The sequence below is a fragment of the Aythya ferina genome (assembly GCF_964211825.1).
Source record: "Aythya ferina genome assembly, chromosome: 4".
Lineage (NCBI taxonomy): Eukaryota > Metazoa > Chordata > Aves > Anseriformes > Anatidae > Aythya > Aythya ferina.
The window spans coordinates 2,604,825-2,628,518 of record NC_140300.1 but is presented as its reverse complement, the minus strand read 5'-3'; the positions used below and the strand labels follow the sequence as shown (position 1 = coordinate 2,628,518).

General features: G+C 37.8%; 1 protein-coding gene across 1 annotated transcript in view; it reads right to left on the bottom strand.

Annotated features, from left to right (window-relative positions):
* Positions 1–23,694, bottom strand: part of DNAAF9 (dynein axonemal assembly factor 9) — a 72,168-nt gene that overhangs the window by 27,565 nt on the left and 20,909 nt on the right. Inside the window, exons 6-22 of the mRNA XM_084519018.1 lie at positions 22,545–22,651; positions 20,103–20,180; positions 17,968–18,066; positions 17,324–17,379; positions 16,021–16,156; positions 14,275–14,356; positions 13,359–13,395; positions 11,840–11,927; positions 11,329–11,405; positions 11,013–11,057; positions 10,522–10,567; positions 10,073–10,184; positions 8,938–9,008; positions 8,134–8,184; positions 7,216–7,303; positions 3,480–3,583; positions 48–194 (exon numbers count right to left, since the gene is read on the bottom strand). Of these exons, the coding sequence (XP_084375144.1) occupies positions 48–194; positions 3,480–3,583; positions 7,216–7,303; positions 8,134–8,184; positions 8,938–9,008; positions 10,073–10,184; positions 10,522–10,567; positions 11,013–11,057; positions 11,329–11,405; positions 11,840–11,927; positions 13,359–13,395; positions 14,275–14,356; positions 16,021–16,156; positions 17,324–17,379; positions 17,968–18,066; positions 20,103–20,180; positions 22,545–22,651 (1,424 nt within the window). The remainder of the gene's footprint in view (positions 1–47; positions 195–3,479; positions 3,584–7,215; positions 7,304–8,133; positions 8,185–8,937; positions 9,009–10,072; positions 10,185–10,521; positions 10,568–11,012; positions 11,058–11,328; positions 11,406–11,839; positions 11,928–13,358; positions 13,396–14,274; positions 14,357–16,020; positions 16,157–17,323; positions 17,380–17,967; positions 18,067–20,102; positions 20,181–22,544; positions 22,652–23,694) is intronic.

The following is a 23,694-nucleotide window of genomic DNA, read 5'->3' as shown; positions in this document are numbered from 1 at the left end:
TAAGAGTTTGGACTGGGCTAAAAAATTGCTATCTTTATTTACTTTACCTGTGAATAAAAAGCTTTATAAATCTTCGTTTTGGGGAAAAGTGCAATCATCAAAAAGTTGTCTTGGGTATGGAATTCAATTGGTAGATGAGCAAGCAAGGAGCTTTTGAAGTCTATAAAGAGAGCAGCAACAATACTGGTTGAATCCTAGAAAAAGGAAGAAACAGGACAATTTATAAGAAACAGTTATTGAAAGTGAAAAACAGGCTTAATGTAGTATGACTGTAACAGTTCTTTTCTGATCTATACTACTTAGCATGGCATGCATAATGATCTGAGCATTCATTAGCTTGCATGTCACTGGAATGGAGCAGAAAAATCACCTGCTCTACTTCTCAGTTTCTATTTAGCAGCTATCAGCAATATTGTACACTTTAAAGAAAACACCTGGGATTGTTCACATGATTTGGATCCTTAAAAAACAAAAGACAAATAAAAAACATTTGAATTTTAATACCTATTCTTGTAGCCCCATCTTTTCCCTCCACCACCAGCCTCTCTTCTTCTAACTGCTAATGCATCACAACAGAGCCACCTTTATCTATACCTTTGCATTTCCTGACACAGGTTCCTTAGAAGAACAAATTAAATGAGTCAGTAAAAGGATCAGAAGGATGGTGTGGTGCTACTGCAAACTTTTATACCACTCTCTTCAGGTTCTGACCTGAAAGGGTCCTCACTGCCAACAGGTACATCTGTCAAGCCTGCAATTGGAAGTGTGGGTTGCCTGCATCTTACAAGTGTCCCATTTCTCTCAGATTCTTCAGCGAGCACAAACTCCACTGAACCTGTTGCTTCTTCACCAACAGAAAGCTGAAGCCTTCAAAACCAGTCTCCCTCAGAAGCATTGAGCTGAGATTATCCAATTTTTCTTCAAAGAAAACAAGAGTGGCCCTTGGCTTTCTGGATTTCGAGATAGCCATCTACGTACAACTTGTCAGGATGCTTGAGTGTTTCATGCTCAAGCTTTAACCTGCAACTCTCTTCATACCAAAGTATTTGGACACAGAGTACAACCCAACAGTGGGAAACATCCTTGGAAAGTAGGGATTCTGTTACTCAGTGTACAAGTTGGAATTTGAGTAACATCCATCTCCTTGGACATGAAGAAGATCCCTACTTCCTGATTTTGGAGGAAAGCTCCAACTGGGGAGCATTTACATAAGAATCAGTATCAATTAAGAAACATTTGCAAATGAAATCTCTACCCTTTGCTGACTCAGGGATTAATTATAAAAGTAATCTTCTCCTTAAGTCACTGAGGTTACTGAAGAACAAAAATGTTTTAAGAGAACAATTTCTCAAGAGAAAATGACTTTTAGCTCATGGCCCACAGACCCCAGGTCCTGTGGGATAACTGGAAGATTTAATGAAGACTGAAGTATGAAAACTCATACTTGCTGCAATCTGCACGTGAAAAGCACAACAGAACATGTTCCTCCTCCTGGAAAACGTTTAGCGTGCTACAAATTGAAGAAGGCTGAAAATAAACATCAATATTCCTCACAGACTTAAGGTTAAAAGAATTATTTTCCAAGTTTTACAAGATGTTAATTCTGTTATGAAATCTAAATATCACTTAAATATTTGTTCAGGTAATGATAAATGACCAAAATGAATATTGGATTCAGATACTTTCAAGCTTCAATTCTTAGTCTTAAATTTAAGACCCTATAACCAAGCACTCAGCATCTAATCTTTACACAATAAAGATGCTTCGGTAAAATTTCAGCTACGGAAGAGAAAGAAAGAAACCTGGGTGTAGAGACTGGGTGGCAACTACTCCCTTTGGTTGGCTGGAACTAAGCTAGAATGCAGACCAATACTGCCTTACACCCTGGTGATTTATCTTTGGTTGTACCCAGATTGGGATGGGATGGTTATTGCTTTAGATGTTCGTGGCACAATTTCATAAGCAATTTATCCTTTCCTCTATGCGCTGGATGCCTGTGAGCCCCGAGGACTTCAGGAGGTTAGATGGCAGTTAAGCACCTCGATTCTCAGAAGAGAGAAGCTTGCAGCATGTGTTGGAAGCAGAAACACATTTTCAAGTCAAAAAGGGAAGCATCAAGCAGGCATCATGAGACAGCTGCTAAGAATCCGTACTCTGCATCACTTACAGTCTCTATTTTTCATTTTAATCCTAGCATTATCATTTACTTTCCATCAATATTGTTGCTGCACTAACTTTCAGCAAAAGCATAACAATTAGCCTTCTTCTCCTGTCACTTAACGTTTAAACTCTCCACCCTTGTATTATGCCTAGTCAGTTAAACAATAAAATGCTCTCTGTCAAGGTTTAGCTTTACACAAAAATCTGGCGTCGGTTCAAGAATGATAGCCAGGTCCCATAAATAGCTAGTTTTACGAAAGTGAGTGTCTTGAATCAAACAATAGAAGGAAGGTCAGCGTTAAAATAGCTTCTTAAACTACCACTGGGCAATTAATATGATATACAAGAAAAGGCAGCTAAGGTAAGATTCTCCTCAGTCATCTCAATTGAATAGCACTTTTATTGTATTTTACTGTTTTCCTCCATTATATGATGAAATTACAGCTACACAATGCTTTCTGGAGGTCACTAAGCAAATGTGTAATGCTGTACCTGAACAAAATAGAAACGAAAGGAAAGAACTTTTTTTTGTGTGCGCTTAGGAAACAATAACCAAAATAATGTCTTTTCCATCCTGAAAAAGTGATAGTTAACCCAGTGTGCCTGCCTCGAAGAGGAAAAAGAAGAAAAAAAGCTGAAGTGCCATCATCATCCTGGCTCAATTCCCACTGAGCCAGAAAACCAAACTATTAGCACAGCAACTTCACAAAGTTGAGTGAACAGATACTAAGCTGATCGTAGTCATACTTTTGTGATTCCTAACACTGGCTTTTACTGAAATTATTTGGAATACGTATAGTTACAAGCAGCATGCCTCTCCATCTCATCTCTCAGCCTGGAAAAGGCGAACCAGGCACTCCCTTCACCCTGTCAGTTACACGGTGCTCTACGACAGGAGACAGACACTGCTCGTGACCTCCCCGGAGATAAGAAGTACACTGCCACGAACGTTTGGCTAAAGGTTAAATATATTTTGAACAGAACGCAGCATTTTGCTGCCTAATACTCTGTAGGACTTCACAATGCCTTGAACTTTTCTCTACCCATCACTTAGGACCGCTAGGCATTTTATGAAAGCTTTGTTCTGCAATTTTTCTTATAAAAAGCAATTTTACAGATTAAGAACATTATATCCTTGGATTTTATCAATAATTTGTTTAGCTAAGCAATATAAAAACAGTAAATATTTGCATCAGGTATTAGTTTTACACACCCTTATAAAAATGCAACTGAAATTAAACACTTTGCATTAGTCGCATACAAGTAATTCTAAAATGTGATGAAAAGTTTGTGGTAGTAGGAACAAACAGAACACTCACCCCATCGTAGAGAGAAAGGGACTTCATATGGTCCTTTGAGATGGAAATGCTGCCATGGTGGGGGTCAGAAAAGAGGATACCATCTGAGAAGAAGTACAATTTGCCTAGAACGTGAAAGAAAAAAGTCACTGAGGTGTGTACCAATATTTCAACATCATATGATGGTTGAATGCCTCTTTCTCAGGGAGAATCTATGCTCTCGCAGAATTTTGTCCTACTTAACACAGAACACATTTGAGTGAAGATTTGCAATACCTTCTAGGCAGCATTCAGAGTGTAGTTATCTGCTCTTCACCAGATCTCACTATCAAGGGCAGGAATCATGACTGTGATTACATTTGCTTTCATCTCAGCCCTCCCTGAAGCCCACTTACTATAAAAATACTCTGTGCTTCATTTTTTAGGGTTGGGGGGAAGGGGAAAAGGTGGTGAGACTTCCAGCAAAGAGCCAACATATTAATACAAACCACGCAGACAGTAAAAAACGAAATCTCAGATAACAGTTTGCCTTCACTCCCTCATCAAAAGGGAGTTGAAAACAAGCAAGCCCTTTATCAGCAGAGGTTCCTGTCCTTGCACAGGCACAGAACCACCCCCTTTACACAGATCCCCTACATGCTGCCATAAATCCTTGCTCACTGCTTCCCCAGCACAGCAGCACCGTCAGGATGGCCGAGCGGTCTAAGGCGCTGCGTTCAGGTCGCAGTCTCCCCTGGAGGCGTGGGTTCGAATCCCACTTCTGACAACTTGCTCTTTTCTTCAGCAGCCGCCCCGGTGTGGGGCTGGGCACCCTGCACTGGGATTTCTCAAAAGCAACTGTTTCTGGGTTAGCAATTTCCCTGGAAGCTCCTGACTTACAGCTGAGAGAGACAAAGTTCATTTTATCTCCTTTTTTTCCTCGACACTTTGGCTCTTAGCAAATGTGATGATCAGGGGAAGCAGCTGGAAAAATGAGAAGCAGCAAGGCTCACTGGTATAACAGAAAGAGTATTCCAAAGCTCTACAGACTGACATTAGCAAAAGCTAATTTCTGACAGTCCTAAGAAAGCCATAAACAGAAGACTGAAGTAGGGGCTCTGCTACCAGTGCTAGACCAAGCATTAAAAGCAGGATCACATCCCATCCAGGCAAGTGTGTGAGACAGGAAAAGGGAAAGGGAAAAAAAAGCAGCTTTACTCAGAGCTGAGCTTTAAGAAAAAGCAAGGGTCAGCAGCAGAACAGCTACAAGATCCAGCTAAACATGACTGTACACCCAGCTCAATCAAATAATGCTTTGAATAAATAAAGAATGAAAGTAAAGAACTAAGACATTTTTCTCTTGAAATGGCAACTCATTAAGATCCTCAAACTTTTAAGTCCTAATACTGAAAAGAAGCTTGATAAGATTCACGGTATCTAGGTAAATGATTTCAACAGTTAGCTGAAAAAAGGCTGTTAGCTACAAATGCCATAGGTGTAGGGTGAAGCTTCCAGCAAACACTGAACCTGTGCTGCAAAATCAACTATTATAACACACAGGCACTACTGTTGTAAGCAAAGCAATCACAAATTTGAGGTCCAAATTCAAAGTAAAATGGAGACAACCTAGGAGTCAACAAATCCTCCAAGTCACTAGAAAGCTTCACACAATAAAACAGGTGTGGAAGTTTAACAGTCTACATAGACAAGAACTTCATTGCTGACACAGGGCTCACAAAATTCAAAGCACACAACACAGGTGGTATTCTGTTGGCTGAGGAAGAAATATGGCCAAATATAACATTAGGAATACGTTTGTCAAATTTCACAGAGCATCCCACTGACAAATCCTGAGAAATGGGGGAAAAAAGCAGGAAAACTGGAGATGTTAATTCTTCTGTAACAGAAAAGGAATCCAAAAAGAATAGTAATTAGTCCAAACCAAGATTGCCCCCTTCAACATTAAAGTCACTGAATTACATCAAGAACAACTTGATATACCGTTTGTGTATTTTTCACAAGTCATTAATCACAACAGAGACCAATTAATTGGTACGAGTGATTGACTCAGTGAAGTTCACCCCATACAATTCCAGAGAACATTAGACACGTTAGCATACTGAGGAAAAGGTTTAACAGCTCGACTTCTTTGCCATGAACTTTAGTCGTGGATGCAGAGCTCATTACAGCAAGACAAATGACAGAGAGGAGGAGTGCCTGTGTGACAGCATCTTTTTCACCTTGCCTTGCCAGACTAGATGGCTGAAGCCCCAGTAGAGCCCAAATTGGAGCACAGCAAAGCATCTTGCAGCACATATGAAAGGGAACGAGATCAAGTTGGTTTTCACTTGACACCTGAGAAAATATCTCACTCGTTGAAGTGTTACATAATGGCCCTTATACCACCTACTTATAACTCTCCATCCCGAGAGTTAGAAACATTTAACTTAGCAAATCTACCAAAAAAGGGGGAAAAACACTGCTCCACTAAAGCAGAGACAGCCACTTTTCACAACGCTGAAGAAACCACTCTTCTTCTCCCTGATTATTTACCGAGTGAGCCTGCACCCACAGAACTGTGTTGCAAAACAACAAAATAGCTAAACATGTTGTTCTGCATTAACTTTTCCTTTAAAATCTTCTAAATTAGAGTGAAAAAAAATTCCAGTATGTGAAACTTGCTGTTTTATTGCTTTGCACATCATTATTTGTCTTCAGTACTCTCTTTGTGTAACTACAAAAGAAAAAAGCTAAGTATTTTCCCATAAAAATTAACAGCTTATAAGTATTTGAACAACCACTGCTGCTGTACATCAATACTGTGACAAGAGTACCTACCCTGGACAAAAGAATAGAGAAGCAATATGCCTTAAGAAATGTTTTGATTTAGCAAAATATTCATTCACCTTTGAGTTTTCACAAGGCAAAGCAAGTCACATTAATGCAATGCTGCAGTGTGAAGGAAAATCCTGCCAACAGTCCTCCTAAGTTGTATTAAGGAGCACGAACATCTCAGTAACATAACTAAAGGTCTTCAATTAAAATGCACCAAGACAAGAGGAGTGGTCTATCCATTGCTTGTCATTTTGTGTCAGAAAACAGTAACTTCACCAAATCTGAAAAATACTGAGAATGACCATCTTTCTGTTATACAGGGAGCTTCTGTGCTAATAAAGTTCCTGAGTGAAAGTGACAACAGAAAAAAAAAGCTGGAACAGCATGTCAGCTCCGGGAAGAGGCTTTGGTAGAAGCAAAGAGCACAAGGCTTTAAGTAAATTTAGAAACAAATCACAATACAGAGGCAGTGTATCATGCTGCTCAAAAGGTACTTACGTATTGGCCTTCAGTTCCTATGCTGGGAGCCCACAGCATAATGTCACTACTTTAACACCCAGTCTTTCTAACCTGATGTTCTCACAGGTATAGAAAAAGCCAAAGCCCACTTTACCCATTAAGGGGAGAAAAACCCAGTTTGTGCATTCTTCTGTACTTTAACTATGGGAGAACTCTCCCAGGCTCACAAACATTAATTCTCAATCATGCAACAGGAGCTGCATGTGTGTCAAAATCAAGCCTATAGCTCTGATATAAATTCTTCCTCTACACCTACGAGTTCCAAGCAGAGGTTGGGGACAAAGAAGGAAAACGTGGAGTTTAACAAGAGATTTACAGAGGCAAGTAGAAAGAAAGCAGCTTGGAATAATGGTACAGATTCGTGAATCCCAGAAACTGTGCAGAAACTGGACTAACTGAATAAACAATTGAAAACACATCTCACCTTCTGCAGGCATGGCCTGTGGATTGCTGGAGTAAATATATGCTCCATCACCTCCAGTAAGTAAAGTGCCCAGAAAAGATTTGTCTTCCTAAACAGGATAAAAAACAAAAGTATCACAGACCACATCAAAGACTGTAGTCTAGACAAGAACATTTTCATCAGAAGAGGTTTTACTACAAGAATAAAGAAATGAAAAAGTTCTGACAGATGCTGTTTAAAATAATTTAAACTGCACGGATACAGAAGAACTAGTGAAAGACACTTATGTCAGGAGACCAATTTTTAGAAGCACCCCCTCCGCCCCCCAGCTGGTTTTGCCAGCAGCTATTAAATTACAAGTTATTGTCACAGCCACAAGGCACAGCTTTTTGTTTTTAGATTGTCAATCGACTGAACTCAAAGTGTACTACAGGAAAATGAAACTATTTGTAATGAAGATTCCTGGGAACCGCAAGCTAAGCCACAAATGTGAAACTCATGTGGTTTAAGACGTTCCCAGATCCCAAATTCTTTTCTTTTTCATACTGCTTGAAGTGTTTTCCTGTAGACATTTAGCATGCTAATTAAGTTAAAAGAAAGTTGCATGTAAAGTGGCATTGAGGTTTGTTGGTTTTTTTTTTTAAGCTCATGTGCTCCATGGGTAATGCTTAGTGAGACTTCCATGGAATCTAAGCCCTATTAGAACTTTTTGCTCTTGGGTTTTGCCATTCTTGGACTGAAAGAAAACACCAAACTTTTACATACAATGCATTTCTTTTTTTTAGGTCCAAGTTTAAAAAAGACAAGATAGAACAGATAAGACTTTCACAGAAGAGGAAAAAAATGCTAAAAGCCAGTTTTACTAGCAGCTAAGATCTTGAGGATATTGGTTCTTGAAAAAAATAACCTTTATAATTTAACTAAAAAGTTTAATTTTACCTTTAATATTAGCTGTGCCTTTTCAGACAGTTTCACATCGCTATCTTCAACCTGTAGCCAAAAAAAAGTTTCCCTTTGTACTGTTAGTAGATAAAGCAAGTTAATTCAACAAGAAATCTTTAAAGAAGGTTCAAGAACCTTATGGACCACAGACAGTTAAAAATCCTGACCAGACTGCTTCAAAGACAGCTTTGTGCTTTTCAATACTGTGCTACCATGGGACAGAAATAATTCTTTGAAATATATTCAAGGAGATACTCCCCATTAAATTGTTTTTGTAGACTAAAACTGTATTGTATTAGACACAAAGGAGTGTAACTTTCAAAAAAATACCATTATTAAAGTACTTCAGAAGCATGGACTGCCAACTGGCATAATGTTGACCTTCTTCTGAACATTCATTGAAATTATAACTCAGTTTACTACCTTAGAGGTCTGGAAACAGACCTCTGTTGGGGTAGACACTGAAGTGACCCCACAATAAACAGAATTTTCAAATGTTATAGTGTATACTTCCTAGAAATAAAAACAATAAAAACCAAACGTGACTTCAGACAGTTAAAAATTGAAATGATGGTGAAAAGAAAATGATTTAAAACTTGTCATGAATGGAACCATCAGCCTGTTTCTTCTTATTATTTATACACTCCTTGTCCAAATTTTTAAAAAATTACAGTATTACAGAATTCTGTTTTAATGACTGGATTCTGTACTTCTTCTTCATAAATCCATACATTTATGACACGTTTCCAGTTGTGAAACTGCATTCATAGAATAAAATCGAACAAATTTTTGTGTACTAACCAGCCAAGATGCGTATCTTGGGATAGCTGCAGTCAATATTATGTGGCTGGTTTCTGAATTAATACTGCCATCTGCAGGGAAGTAAATGGAAAGCAAAGAAGTATAATACCATCCATGTACTTCAGACCATTTAATGTTACTTTAATAACTGGAAATTTCTCTAGGAAATATGAAAAGATTGCTCATTATTTTAAGGACTCATTATTTTTTAAGTGAAGCTCTCCCAGCAGACTAGCTTCTAGTCTCCCTGTGCTGTAATGTACCCAGAACTGCTAAACAACAAAGAAGCCCTGCTTTTATTTTGTTCTCAGTATGCCTCTTGCATCTCCTTATCATAGCTTCTTGGCTATTTCTTGCTTCTTTCTGGCTCACACTACAGCCTAAGCTAACTTTCTTCCAATTCTTGCCTGCAACTTGCCCCAAATGGTAGCCCAAAACTTCTAGTTTTGAGAAGGGACTACAAAGTTTTAATATAAATAATACTAGTGGCTGAATGTGTGATTGGCTTCTTCCTTTGCTCTCTTCCTCACCAAAAGTGTTCCAACTCCCATGGTTAAAAATCTTGCAGTCTGTCTGCATACAAGAATTCATAAATATTGTCCAGACAACCCTAACAACTACACTTCCTTGCCACATGTAAACAATCTGAAAAACTATTCACTTGTTTAAAGATATTACTCAATATTCTGTATTTTAAATAAAAGCCTGTTCTAAAAATAAGCTTTCTAGAAGTTGTATCATTTTAGTTTTAATTCATCTCTTCCAAATACATGAAACAAGTATTACAAAGTGATATAAGAGAGCTACAATATAAAATATTCGCCAAGACCAAAGAAAATTTGGGTAGGTTGCTAGTATACTGGAATTCTTGACACCTCAGCCCAATCTTAGGGACAAGGCAGCCATAAAACCTGAAGTCCTTTCAGTTAGCTTAGACAAACTGTCTTGACACTTAAGATATTCTTTACTACAGGCAAAAACATGTAGATCACTACAGGCTAAAACATGTAGATATTTAACAAAAAGGCTTAAAAATATTAACGGCAATAATAACAACTATCAGAAACCCATTTGCTATTCAACCACAAAAAAGTTCAGAGAATGATACATTGGTACTAGAAATCAAAATAGTTACCTTTTTCTTTTACATATATCTGTGATGTTAGGAAGGACTCTGAAAAGACAACAGATCCCAAGCATCCTCTTCCTGTGAGCAAGTCTGGAATGTCAAACACCATCATAGACGCCTACAATGATCAGACAGTTGGACAAGAAAGGGAGAGAATGCAGAATTTGAAATATTTCAAGTGAAGCACCAAACAGCGTGTTTTAAACTTCCTAAAACACAATGCTTTTACATTGAATCGAAAAGCCTGAAACCTTAACAATATTTTAAGGTTTTGCTCCAAATTCCACTTACTTCACATTAAAACTCAACCTTATCTCAATCTTATCTCTGAAATAATCACTGCCATTACATTTCTAGTCACATAGATAAAATGCTCAGCATGCCCCATAAAAACAGCCACTCAAGCTCTACTTTCTAACAAAATATATAATCAGAATATTGAACAGCTTACTTACCGTTTTAATCAGACTCAGGCTATCCTCATTATCTAATGGAGTAATTCTGGAATAATAATGATAATTAAATATTTAAAGATTAGATCATTTTGAGTGACTTTTTAACAGTCAAAAATCTATTTCATTTTAAAGCAAGCTCTGATTTGTGTAGGCCGTTTCAGTCAATTAGACAACATGGGGATTAAAAAAGCACAAGCTCGTGATGTCAACCAAGTTAAAAGCACTGTTTTAAATGGAAACTCTTAATGGGCTTGTGCTGCTTCTACTCATTAACAGAGTTAATAAAAATGGTTTACCCAGTTGTTTTCCTTTTTTTTTTAAGAATGTTTTCAAGATTCCACATAATTACAAATAGGAATCCATTAAACCGACTCAAATATAAAAATATTTAGAGCATCTTGTACAAAATAATCAAATGTTTTTTCAGTCTCCGAGACAATATATTCATTAACGTAACAGAACACTAATTAATAACAGGAAGCGATACAAACCTTCCATGATTGTTCACAGCCTGAATTTGAAAAGCAATTTTAGAGCTGCAGAAAAGAAAATGTACTGGTGAAAAACACGTTGTATACTTCTATTGCACATTTTTAAAGAGCAGCAATAACACATTTTAAACAAAGTAACTGTTGAAGTGATTACATAAACAGGAAAAATTAAATTATTGTGATTGTAAGAGCTTTTTGAACACATTATGAAGTCTTGGAATACTGACACTCCCACAAGTTAACTTTGAAGTTAACATTTTGTGCATTTTTTCCCCCAAAAGATGCAATAAATCAATATTTATTTGGAAGTAGTTACCTTAACGCTGTTTTAAGCTGTGTTAAATGTAGGGTATCTAACATAGACATAAACATCTGCTCTGCTCCCTCCTTTGCCTGAAAAAAGGAAATCAAGAATGAAACACCTTTTCCCATATTTCAAAATCCCAGCAACCGTAGGAGCACCCATAAAATACACAGAGACCATACACCAAACAATATTACACTGATGCACCCGGCTAAAATTTGTCTTTTACTTCTCTAGTGTTCCTTACTGTAAGGTAAGGGAAATTCATAAAAGATGAACTACTGTAAAAAGGTAAGATTAGATATACCCTGAATTTATTTTTTTTTGACAGAATTCAGAGATACTGCTTGGAAACCACAGTGTTAACCTCGTTAATGTTAAGCAATTGTCTGAAATGCTTTGTGAAAGGTGTTTTTTTTTGGGGGGTGGGCATGTGAGGTAAAGGGTGTTTAAATATATTAAATATAAGTTTATACGGCAGCAAATCAACAGTGAGAATGTACAGAATCAGTGCTTCATTTACCTTGGATTCAGTGGAAGTTTTAGCATAGCACTCAATGCCAGCAAGCACAGCCTCTACAACAGCAGTATATATTTGCGACAACAGCATACTGAAGAGAAACACAAACACAACATTTACTAGACAGATAGAGTTTGGTTTCCTCCACGGTTTAAAAGGAGCAGTTAACACAGAACTAACTCCCTCGTACAGAAGGGGTTCTTGTTCAAATGAGTGTAGATGTAGCTTTATGCTTAAATCAGTTTAAAAAAGATTAATTTGCTATTGCTCAAACTACAGAGTATCTTGATAAAATCTCTTGCCAGAAATGTAGCCCTGTTCTCATCAGTCAAGGAAAATACACATTTTATTGTTGACTTTCACTGGAGCTGTGTTAAGGATTACCCCCTAAATATTCACACAGAAATGGAATGGTAGCCCCACGTTCTGAAAAAAGAAAACCAGGCTAGAACCAGCTTTGAGACTGTCTTTTACTGGAGAATGTCAATCAAAAAAAAGCCAGAACAAAGCAGTCACAGCCTTTAGATCACATCTACATCATAGCTTAGTCCCATTCTCTTCATAAATGGGAAGTGAAAGACTACTACTGAACTAAACAAAGATAATGAGAAGCCAGAAGTGATTTACAGCTCCTGACACATTCACAGCTCCAGAGCTATTGAAAACAAAAAACCTGTGCCCAACTAAGACATTTTGTCCTGCAACTAAACTGGAACCGAAAGATAAATAGACCAACGTTCCTTCTTCCCCAACTCTTCTGCAACAGCTAAATTTTGAGGGATGGATGCAGGGGGAAAGACAGACAAAAATCCAGCATTTAAGCCTATGCAAAGCATTCCCGAATGACGGAAAAAAGCATCTGAAGCTCCCAAGCATGGCCCAATATGGAGGAATCTCAAAACACCCCGATGATTGCCTGGACAGACATCAGCCAATTCAAACAAGCTCTACAGAGGCTTTGTTTTAACTTCATCCCTGAGAGCAGCAAGTAGTTTAAAAATTAACCTTATTTATTTGATGAGGTTTAATCCATATAATTGCATGTACTAATATATGCATTTCATTTAGGTTTTCAGTACGTGCTCATCATTAGTGTAATTCTTCCTAACTCTGTAACAGTTCCTTTTTTCAGATTTCCATATATATTTACAAGAAATGATCTCACGATGAGCTGCGATTTAAGTAAGGTGTTATAGTTCTCTTACTTCTCTACCCATTTTAAAATGTTAATGTTAACAATGCAAGACAGCAAATGGTATTTGTTCAAAAAGTTTACCCCAGGGATACCTGAAGTCACACAGGTATTTGTATTGTAGATTGCAACTCTACTTCCTAAATATAGCTGAATTTGGACTGAGTATTGCTTATGAAATATTTCTGTGAACTGTGGCTGCCCATCCCTGGCAGTGCTCAAGGCCAGGCTGGATGGGGCTGGGGGCAGGGGGCCCTGCAGGGAGTTTGGGGGGGGCTCTGAGGTCCCTTCCAACCCAAACCACTCTATGACTCTAAGTCGGCAACTTACACTTGTTCAGGTTTCTTGTGCATCTCGCTGTCATTTCCTGTAAAGAAAAAAAAAAAAAAGTTTCCTTTAAGCACTTCTGGAAGCGTTTCACACAGAACTTATTTGGCTTAACAGTTCTGCTGCTTATCTTAGACAATATTTACCCAATATTTTATGTAACTTCACCTTGTTTATAAATTAAAGAGCAAAGCACAGATCAACTCCTAACACTACAGACTGTACATAATTGCCAAAATAATATCTGCATCTCATAAGCACAGCTTCACTGAGTCAGAACAAAGATCCCAAAGCTGCTATTACTGGATACCCAGGAAAAAGCATAGCTACAGTAAATACATGCTACAATTCCTTCTCTCTTGCATGCCTCTGACCACTTTCTCTTTTATCTGAGTTGGATAGAGTTTGAAAATGTATGGTAACCCTAAGGAGACTGACTTTATCCACAGACCCCAAACCACTTAGAATGGTCATTTAAGAAACTTGTTTTTCAAACTTTCATTTGATTTGTTTTTATCAGGGAAGATAACTGTTCAAACACCTTGTATTCAACCCAAGCAAGATGGCTGAGGATGAGTCAAAGACTTTTCTCTATCCTTTTAAAAATCTTTGGCTTGTTTACCGACACCCCCAAAAAACAAATGTAAAACAAAGACACAATCACAAAAGCCACCCAAAACAACAAGAATCACAACACGGTAGTGTACAGCATTGCACAGTAGCGTAGGATGTGCAGCAGAAAAATGTTCTGCTAAGGTGTCATGCACCCACTGCAGAATTATGCAAGAATCTACCACCAAAAACACTGCAGCCTAATGCTCATAAAGGAATCAAAAACATCTTTTGATTATTTAAGACTTGCAGTGATTAAAGAGAAGAATTCCCTTAAATTGCTGCTTGTCATGCTTAGTATACTTACCCAGGAAAGGAACGTGAGTGGTTCCAAAAAAATAGGTCCTGGAACAAGCCAGAGGTCCCTTTGGAGATACACACTGCACTACCTGGTGGTCAGTAGTAATGAGATACAGAAAGATCTTAGTAAAAATAAAAATCAGTGCAATATTTAACAATAAACTAAGTTCCCCTTAAGTATTCTAACAACTGATACTACACAAGGTGTATAAGAGAGTTGGCTGATTTAAAGAACAACTTACGTTTTCAAAGGTATATTTCATTTTTGACTTGACCTGAACGGTTCAAAGGCTTTGGAAAGGAGATGAGCTCTGACTTCCATAAGTGTTAAGAATGCCTTTTCAACTTCCTATGCCAAATGCTCTTCTCATGAAAAGGGAAGTGGGTCACGTTCCAATAACTATGCTCGCACATGGCCTTATTTACTGTTTTCATGATACCCTATTAAAACAGTATCACCTGTACCTGTAAATAAACCAACCACCTTTTTAAGAACAACGTCAGAATTGAAGACAACAGATGGAGCAGGTACTGCATCAGAAAAAAAAACTGCACTTGCATTCTCAAAGATAGCACACGAACTCAACTGGAATGTTAACATGGGAAGAAAAAATAAAAATCGGAGATGTCTTCACAGAAATAAGGTTAGGACAGCAAACGGTGAATGAGATTTCACTGGAATGCCAATACAATTCTTTCTCAGGCATCTGACTCATGTGATGTGTCAGGAGTACCTGTATCCATCCATCCATCAGGCAGCTTATGCATGAAATGTCACGACAAGATCATAAAGTCAGTCCCTCAATCATACGTTCACTCCACGATGACCTGTATGTACTCAGCCACATCCATCTCCTCCACAGCACAGACTTGGGACTCGCACAACTGACAGACACTCCCAGGGCCCGTGGAGATCAGCCAGCAGGGAGCACTACACAACGCAAGCTGCACGCTACCTCTCCTCCTCCGCTGCGAGTTACCTTCTTGATGCACCCAGCCCAGCCAGGCAGAGGATCTGAGTTCCCTGGGGTCGCTTCCCCAGTTACGTCCCCTGCGCAGCAGTGCAACAAGCCATCGACCTCATGATATGTTTTAAAACTAAGCTTTTACTTGAAAACGGAAACAAGTTAATCTTACAACTTGAGCGTAACATTCGTTGAACACCACAGAGATTTTCAAAGTTCACCAGAACAAAGAACACCAGAAAGATTTGCAAAGGTCAAAATTTTCAAGCAACTGTTCGGTTGCTGGAGCAGACACTGAAATTTGGATGCACGTATGGATCCTGTGTCTACCTACAAAACCATTATTAAAAAAAGAGAGAGAAGTGTCCTACTGTTTCTTTTAAAGAAGCAGCTTAACAGCTCTGATTCAACCAAAACCTGTGTGTCAGATCGTGTGCTACCATTACAAAGCTTTTTTCTTTACAGCTAGGGTAAGTGTTCCAAGTGGCATTTCCTCTCCCCCACCCAAACATTTGCAGCACCTCAAGTGTTAAAAAAAAAAAAACAAGCAGTCTTTAAAGGGCAGCTTTCAGCAGCGTATGATTAAATAGCCAGTATACTTTCACTTGGAAAGAGAAAAAAAATTTGCTCCTTAAACTGATTGATTGTTAAGGTAACTTACGTTTTTATACATTAGGAATTGGGTATTTAACTAATGGGAAACATGTGCTTAAAAGGCACAAAAATATACAAAGAAAACAGAAATATACGCTGCCTAGAAGCGCTGGGTAATTACTTTAAAACCTCACCATATGTTTAGCAGTGCTTCCACCAAGGCCAGTGTTTCGAACAAGATGTCCTTCTGATGGAAAATTGAAGTTACCAGAGTTCAAGTTTTCTCTAGTTGAGTGGCTACCAAACAGAACAAAAGGCTGCCGGCTGGGACTACGGAAAAAAAGAAGCTATCACCACCAAAACACTGCAAGAAAACTTGAATAACAACAAATGAAAAAGGCTTTCAAGTATGATAGACCAACTATTCAATTTCTTACTAGGAGAGCAGGACAAAAAATTGCTACAGCTGCACAGATCAAAGCCACAGAAAGCTTCCTATTGAAAAGACCAAGTTCCAAAGAAAAAAGGACTTGAATTAACAAGACTATAATTTTCTTTCATATACAATATTGTACCTCAAGGCTGTTTCTTAAACATTAAGTAGCAGACTGCATTTAAAACTTGGCCATTAGAATTTTTTTCCCCTCAAAAAAGAAAATTGCCTTCAAAAACTGAGTCGTTTAAAGTTTACCATCATGGCAAACCTTGAAATAAGTAGATTGGAACAAACCTATTTTGGTTTTAGCTCTGGCTTCAGGCCCAAGACTCCACTGTTAAGGTCAAGACTTTTCTTTCCATTATTTAAATGCAAAACAACATAGGATGCTGGAGACAATAAACAGTGGAGTTGGAGTTCAGTGTCCTTTAATTCCAAATAAAGAAGAATCTGCAGAGACACCGAGGAGCTAAGCAACCTTTATTTAGCTCGAAATAGCAGAACACTTGGTTTTGCAACATATGATAAACAGCCGTCCTCTCTCAGTTCAGATTCTGGGCTGAAATGAAATAAAGCTGACCTGGATTCCACAACTTGTGTAGGCTAAGATTTGGGTTTTAACTGCCTTGCTTCCAATAAAAAACACTGCTCTTGTTCTTCGTGACTCAGAAAAGCATACTGACTCCTTCAACCTTCATATTTTAGTTGATTTGATTATCATAAACAGAAGATCCAATTTTTCAAACAAAACTATCCTGTGCAAAATTTTGATATCTGTCCATGAAGAAATTGATCACATAAGAAAACGCTATGTGGATGGTTTCAAACATTGAAATTGTGTATGTAATACCTACAGAATTAAAACCCACAAAAATTTGGAGCATCCCTCACAGAACTGCTTCTACATGTTTGTTTGTTTGTTTTTAAATGTGCAAAGATAAGATGTAATATAATAGGGTGGTCCCCAAAGGAAGCATTGTAAGTGTTCTTATGGCAGTTATAGAAATAACTCATCCACATACTAAAAAAAACACCGTTTCACAGGAAATAATGAGTAATACCTGTTGTCTGTTATATGGCTTGAGATCATTCCATGACTGAAATAACTTCTGAAAGGCTGTAGGGAAAAAAAAATCATGATTAATAAGCAAATAAATGGTAGGTGTGATTTACCCTCACTATCATTAAGAACAAACTTGAATTACACTTCTCAGAGAAAAGTCCTCAACCCACAAAAACTACTTATCTCCATAAACAAACCCAAATACCATTAAGTCTCATATATGCTTAAAGAGACACTTCCAAAAAGCACTAGAAGCAAACACACTGTAGTATTTTTATCCATCCTGAACGTCAGCAGTTATGTTTGAGATCTGACATGTGTGACCTCAACTTGTGAGTGCACGCATGCAGGAGCTACCACTGAAATGAAGTTTGATCCACCTACAAATAGGGATCTGTAGTGCAAACCTAAAGCTAAGCTCAGTAATCAGCAAATAAACACTTAATTGTGAATTACATTATGCAGTCCTATGCCATCACACCCTGGGGGGCGGGCAACTTATCAACAAAATGTAGGTTTTGACTCCTGAAACAGGTCAGGTGACATGGGTAGAGAGGAATAAAAATCAACAATGCTCAACATGTGTTAGTACTTCTGCATGGATGACACTGGCATTTCAAAGAGTTACTGAAGCAGGCATACCTCCCCTGCCTGAGATTCTGACAGTTCCAGAATGAATGGAATTTCAGTATCAAAATTAGCAAAAAAGTTGGTCCACTGATGCTCAAAAGTCATTAAATCCTAGAAGAAAAAAAAATATACAACATTAATTATTAAGGCAAGAGTTACACCAAAGAAGGAAGACACAGATATTACTGAATAATCCCAAATTACATTAGAAAAACAAATTATTTTTCACAATGCAGTATAGAACACAGCCTGACTGATGAAACCTTAAAAACAAAACCTACATCTTCTCTAAAAGATAAAGGACTCCCTTTTGTTGGAGGGACTTCTTTGAGTGTGGACTTTAGGGATTGCTGGTGGGGAAGAGATGAAAAGACAGGAGAGATCTTCCTTGATCTAAGGAAGTACACTATTTTGAGCACCCATAACTCAGACATCATGTCTGCCATATGACTTTCAAAACATACATGAACAGATTTAATTTATGTTTTTAAATCTCTAGATGTTCCGAAATAGATTTGTATCTGACATAAGTTGAGCTTACATACAGAAGGTTAGGAAAAGGGTAGGGAGTTTGGGAAACTCATGATCAGCAAATGGCAACAATACAAGAAAATTTATTTATCTGCATCTGGAAGAAAAAAGTGGTATACAGAAAAGGAAGTATCAGTAGCTCCTCACTGAAGCTAAAGAATAGAAATGAAGATGACTCCTAGGTAAAAAATTCATTCAGATTAATATTTTTTTTTAAAGAGAACCAGTAAAGAGAAGAGTGCATCATGCTGGTAAACAGGAACCTTAGAGAACTATACAATTTTAAAAATGCTCAGGATAACTCAATTAATTGTCATACACTAACATGAAAGGTAAGAGACATCCCGATTTTAGGAAGTCTAACATTCCAGGAGTATAACAAGCAAAACCAGAAATATGATTTTAGCAGAGGTACAAATATTTTATAGGACTTGACTTCACTTCATTAACGTAACAACACACACAGTTTACGCAGTGGATGTTGATAAACTCTTACAAGCCTTCTAAAATAAAAGTCAAGGCTTTATTAGAAGTTTAAAATCAAGGTGTCTATCCTGGGAGTATTATTATTGCAGAGTTATTTCAGCCTCAAGTACGCTTTTCATAGAAATTAAGAACTAAAATGTTTTTGTCAGCTTATTCAGAACACGTCAATATTGTACAGAACTTTCTCTTAAATCTCAAGTAGAATTAAAATCAAAGCAGCTAACTAAAAAAAAGTATTTATGAACTGCAAATGCTCTAAGGCCACCCGACTTCCTCCTTGCTGAGAAAGTCATTTTTAAAATAGCCAATTTCTATGACACCAGAGTTGTTTGAAATGCCTATTCATTAACTTCAGTTTTCTGGCTATATCTTCTGTAAATGTAGCTCAGGTATTCAGGAGATGTGGTTGTTCATTAATTCTTCAGTTTCTAGCTGGGTAAAATACTTATTAACTGATTAACTTCAGTCTACACTTACGGAAGGTATAGCCACAAATGCAAAAGTTGGTCTGTAACCAGTTCTGGTAGAAATAATGTCTTATTTTGAATACCTGAACAAGTACAACGGGTAAGTAGGAAAAGGCAGAAATTCAGTTTTGAGAATTCACGTAAAGACTAATTATATATGCTAATACTTATATACGCCTCCCTTTTCTAGCATGGAGATCAGATCAACTCTTTAAAATAAGGAATCACTTAACATTGTATTGTTCGTATTTCACAAAGCTACAGGGTAGCCACTGTGTGTCACTGTTACCCACTCAAAGCAGTTACAAAGCAACCGTGAAAATGTTTTTTCCCCGAAGAATGGCTGTATGGATGGATTTCTTCCCCTTTCTTCCCACAAAGGCAGGATTAACACACAGAAACATACAACTTTGTTCATAGTCCTGTGACCTGAATAATATCACAAGATTCAGGGAATCTTCTGTAGGAACTTCAGGCATTTTAAGAACTTTAAGGAATCCAAGATGAGCTATTTTAGACACCCTGAACTCACCATGTGGATTCAGTAGATTGTAAACACTATTAAAATTAAAAAAAAAAAATAAGAATAAAGGCACACAACAACTTAGCTCTGCAGCCAGAGTAACAGATAGTCACTGGATCAGAAAATTACACCTGCCTTACCTCAAATACCAAGTCCTCCAAGGAAACTGGATCCATCTTGCTGTATGTTTTCCACAAATCAACGCTGACATCCATTAGCTGCAAGATATTTTAAATGGACTTCTGTGAAAAATTCCAGGATGAACAACACACATACAGGTTTAAGATGCACTGAAACAGACTTGCAGAATACTGCCTAGAGTCCTCTGGGATAAGTAATGCTTTTCCACTACTGCTTACAAAAGAATTGACCAGAAATGATGCCAATATTCTGGATGCTCATCTCCTCAAGTACACAAAGACTTTTTCTTGTATCTTTTAAACAATTTCACAAAATATTCTTGGAAACTCAATTAACAGTGAAGAATAGTATCAGCTGGTGCAACCAGAAGGGAAAGATCAGTTTCCTGGGACAGACAAGTAGATTCCAAAGTTACTAGTCCTAGGCAACAGTTGATTCTTGCTCTATGCCAAATTGAAATTTAGGCAAAACTAGTTTAACTTAGCAATTAGCATTACCTTCTTCCAAGCTTTAAGATGATGTGTACAAAAATACTATTCCAAAATACATTCCTAGAGGGACACCTGTATGTGAATGTCTGCATTTACTGTGTTCCCCCCCACACTCCCTTAACTGAAAATGCAACACTGACTGTAATTGTCTTAAACCACTGCTTTACACAGCTATTCCAATTATATATATCATAAGATATGGCAATAATGATATCCCAGACATTAACTTCCATTCAGTTATCGGGACAGTAAATTCTCTGAATTACAGCACCTTGAACAAATTATACGTTTATTCTACCACAAAACACAGGAAATATTTCTTAGCTGCTGGAGTTCTGTCATGTAAGAAAACAAGGATCCTTAAAACACCAAATAAAGGATTAACAAGTTATCACTGGATTTCAGATTTTTAGATTTAGCAGCACTGAATGCACACCAGGGGGAAGCTAAGTTTGAGGAGCTAGAAATGGATCAAGAACACGTTTTAATAGTGGAAAAATTATTAAATTTCCAAAATCTATTTCCTCCCATACCTTGTTTTTTCCTCCTTGTCTATGACATACTGCAGTTGCTTAACAGGCAGCCATGCACGAACAGGTAAAAAGTTAAAAATGCCAATTCCCACTTAAATCCCCTTATAACTCTGAGGGAGGGAGGGAGGGAGGGAGCCGTGCTGGAATGTGGCTGAAAGGCGAGTTAATGTGCTTGCTCTTCAGATAGTGAGGATTTGCATTGCTCCTTTTAAGGCTTCGAGAGTGCCATAAGGACATTATCAACTCTCACGATCAAACAGAAAAGGCTCTGCCTTTACAAAGCCAACACCACACTATATACATCTTCCCAAAGCTTCTGCAGATTCGTAAAGTAAATTGGGTGAGGGTAACTAAAGATCCAATCAACTCCCTGCGAGTTCCCACAGTCAAAATTTTTATTGACTCATTTCTGACATCAGGAAGGGCAACTGCTCCCAATCAGAGCTTCACAAAGATGCTCGGCTATCTGCACTTGACCTTTAACAATTCTGACAGATTCACACAAGGTGGTTATGCTGCTAGCAGCAGAACAAAGGAAAAGCATCAAGGTAGATATTGGTGGAAAAGGCACCCAGGAACTAACACAAGCCATATGAGCAAGCACGTACAGTATAACGTGATGAGACTAACAATGGCATTATTAATTCTTTGTATTCCCCCCCCAGCTTCAATCATCAGACAAAGAGCACTGACTGTAAAAAAAAAAAAAAAAAAGTGACAAAAAAAAAAAAGAACATCTGCATTTCTTTGGCAGAGGTTCAAAAAAATGAAATAAAAGAAGCTACGCACAAGTACTTAAATGCGAAGCTTTCCTCTGAAGATGCTGTTAGCATATATTTAATAAGCAAATGAAGTGACAAGTTACTCAAAGTGGAACAGCAAATTATTATTTAAACTAGAAATGTGATCCAAAATCTTGTCTACTGCCCTATTCAAGAGGCTATGATGACCCAAGAATATCTAATACTGGTGAGAAAAGTAGATTCATTTCCTGCGTCAGAACCAATGACCTAGGAAATCCAGCGTTTGTTACTAACCAGCTTCTATTACACTACTCCTGAAGAACTACTCCCAACTAGCAGCGCTGAAGAAGCTTTGTCTGCTAGTAGCAGATGATGCTGCAGAACATAAAAGTTGTAAATCACAGCAGGAGGCTCAGGGTGGAACCGAACAGTCATCACTTACCCAGGGCAGAGCATTGGGTAGCTCCTAGCAGCCTTTCAGTAAGACCACAGTATCTCAGTCCTTCAGATTAATAAAATCCCAAGAAAACTGATCCAACTTAGAAGCTGACCCTACTAGGAGTAGCAAGGCAGGACTAGATGATCTCATAAGGTACTTTCCAGCTTAAATTATTCCACGAACTTACTGCTGCTTCAAAAAGGAAGACTCAAGAAGATGAAAAGCAAATACTCACTTCGTATTTCATCGTAAAGAAGCCATCACCCCCGATTCCTTCCAGTGCAAAAGCCTGTACAATTGGCCACTTTTCAACAATGAACATATCAAATATCTGTAGATGACCTGCAAAAAAATGCACAAACATTCTCTCATAAATATCATCAGTTTACTAATTTCCTCTAAGATGTTAGAGTGGTTCTGAGAGTCTAATAAAGGCTCTTGATTATCATATTTGCCTGTAAAACTTCAAACCTCTAACTGAAAAGTGCTTTTTGTTGAAGAAAAACTTTTGAAAAATACTTTCTCTACACCCCAAATTTTGTACCCTTTTTCCACCGGGGAAAAAAAAAATTACTTTTTCATGCAAATTTCTTTCCAAGGACATCAGAAAAACTGTGTCCATTAAAAGTCAAGCTAAAACACAAGAAGCGTTGCTTATTTCAAAATCTTCAATTATCTGTCCCTAAGTTAGAGGCATCATTGTCCCCATTTTAATCAAAATTTTAGGTTGGTGGAGAGGAAAAACTATTTAGCCTGGTAAAATAGTACTAATCAGTAAAGCTGGAAGCCATCTAAATTGAAGCACAATCATTATCCTTAAGCTAAACACCTTCTGTAGAGACTTCCTAACAGAGGGACTCCACTTTTCCCCCTGCCCCGACACATTAAGGATTTTCCAGGCAGTGAGAGCACATCACCTTTTCCTCAAGGGAAGCAATGAAGAACTGAAAAAGGGTTTCCAGACGCGGCTGTTTTAACTATGAAAACACACACGGAAGGGAAACGCAGTGCTATTAGTGAGAAAGCAAAGCTAACTGAAGTAGTTTGGTTTGAATCTTAACAGTTGAAAAAAGCCTATTTTTTATTATAACACATTTTTTCTCTCACCTCCTTTACTATGGATGAAAAACCCCCATGCTACAGGGTGAAGCAGCACGTATTGCATCGCTTTTGCAATATTTGCTGTTCGGGATGCTGTGAAGTACACTTGACTAAACAATGTAAGGTTACATTGCTCAGACTGCATGTCTGCCTACAGATCATAACAGGAAGCTGCACAGTCCAGTTTTTTCAGTGCTAAAAAAGGAAACTTGCATAACGAAATCTTTATTGTTTCCTTACATAAAGGAGCATTTATCTGAAGCTCCCATCTGAACAGAGAACTT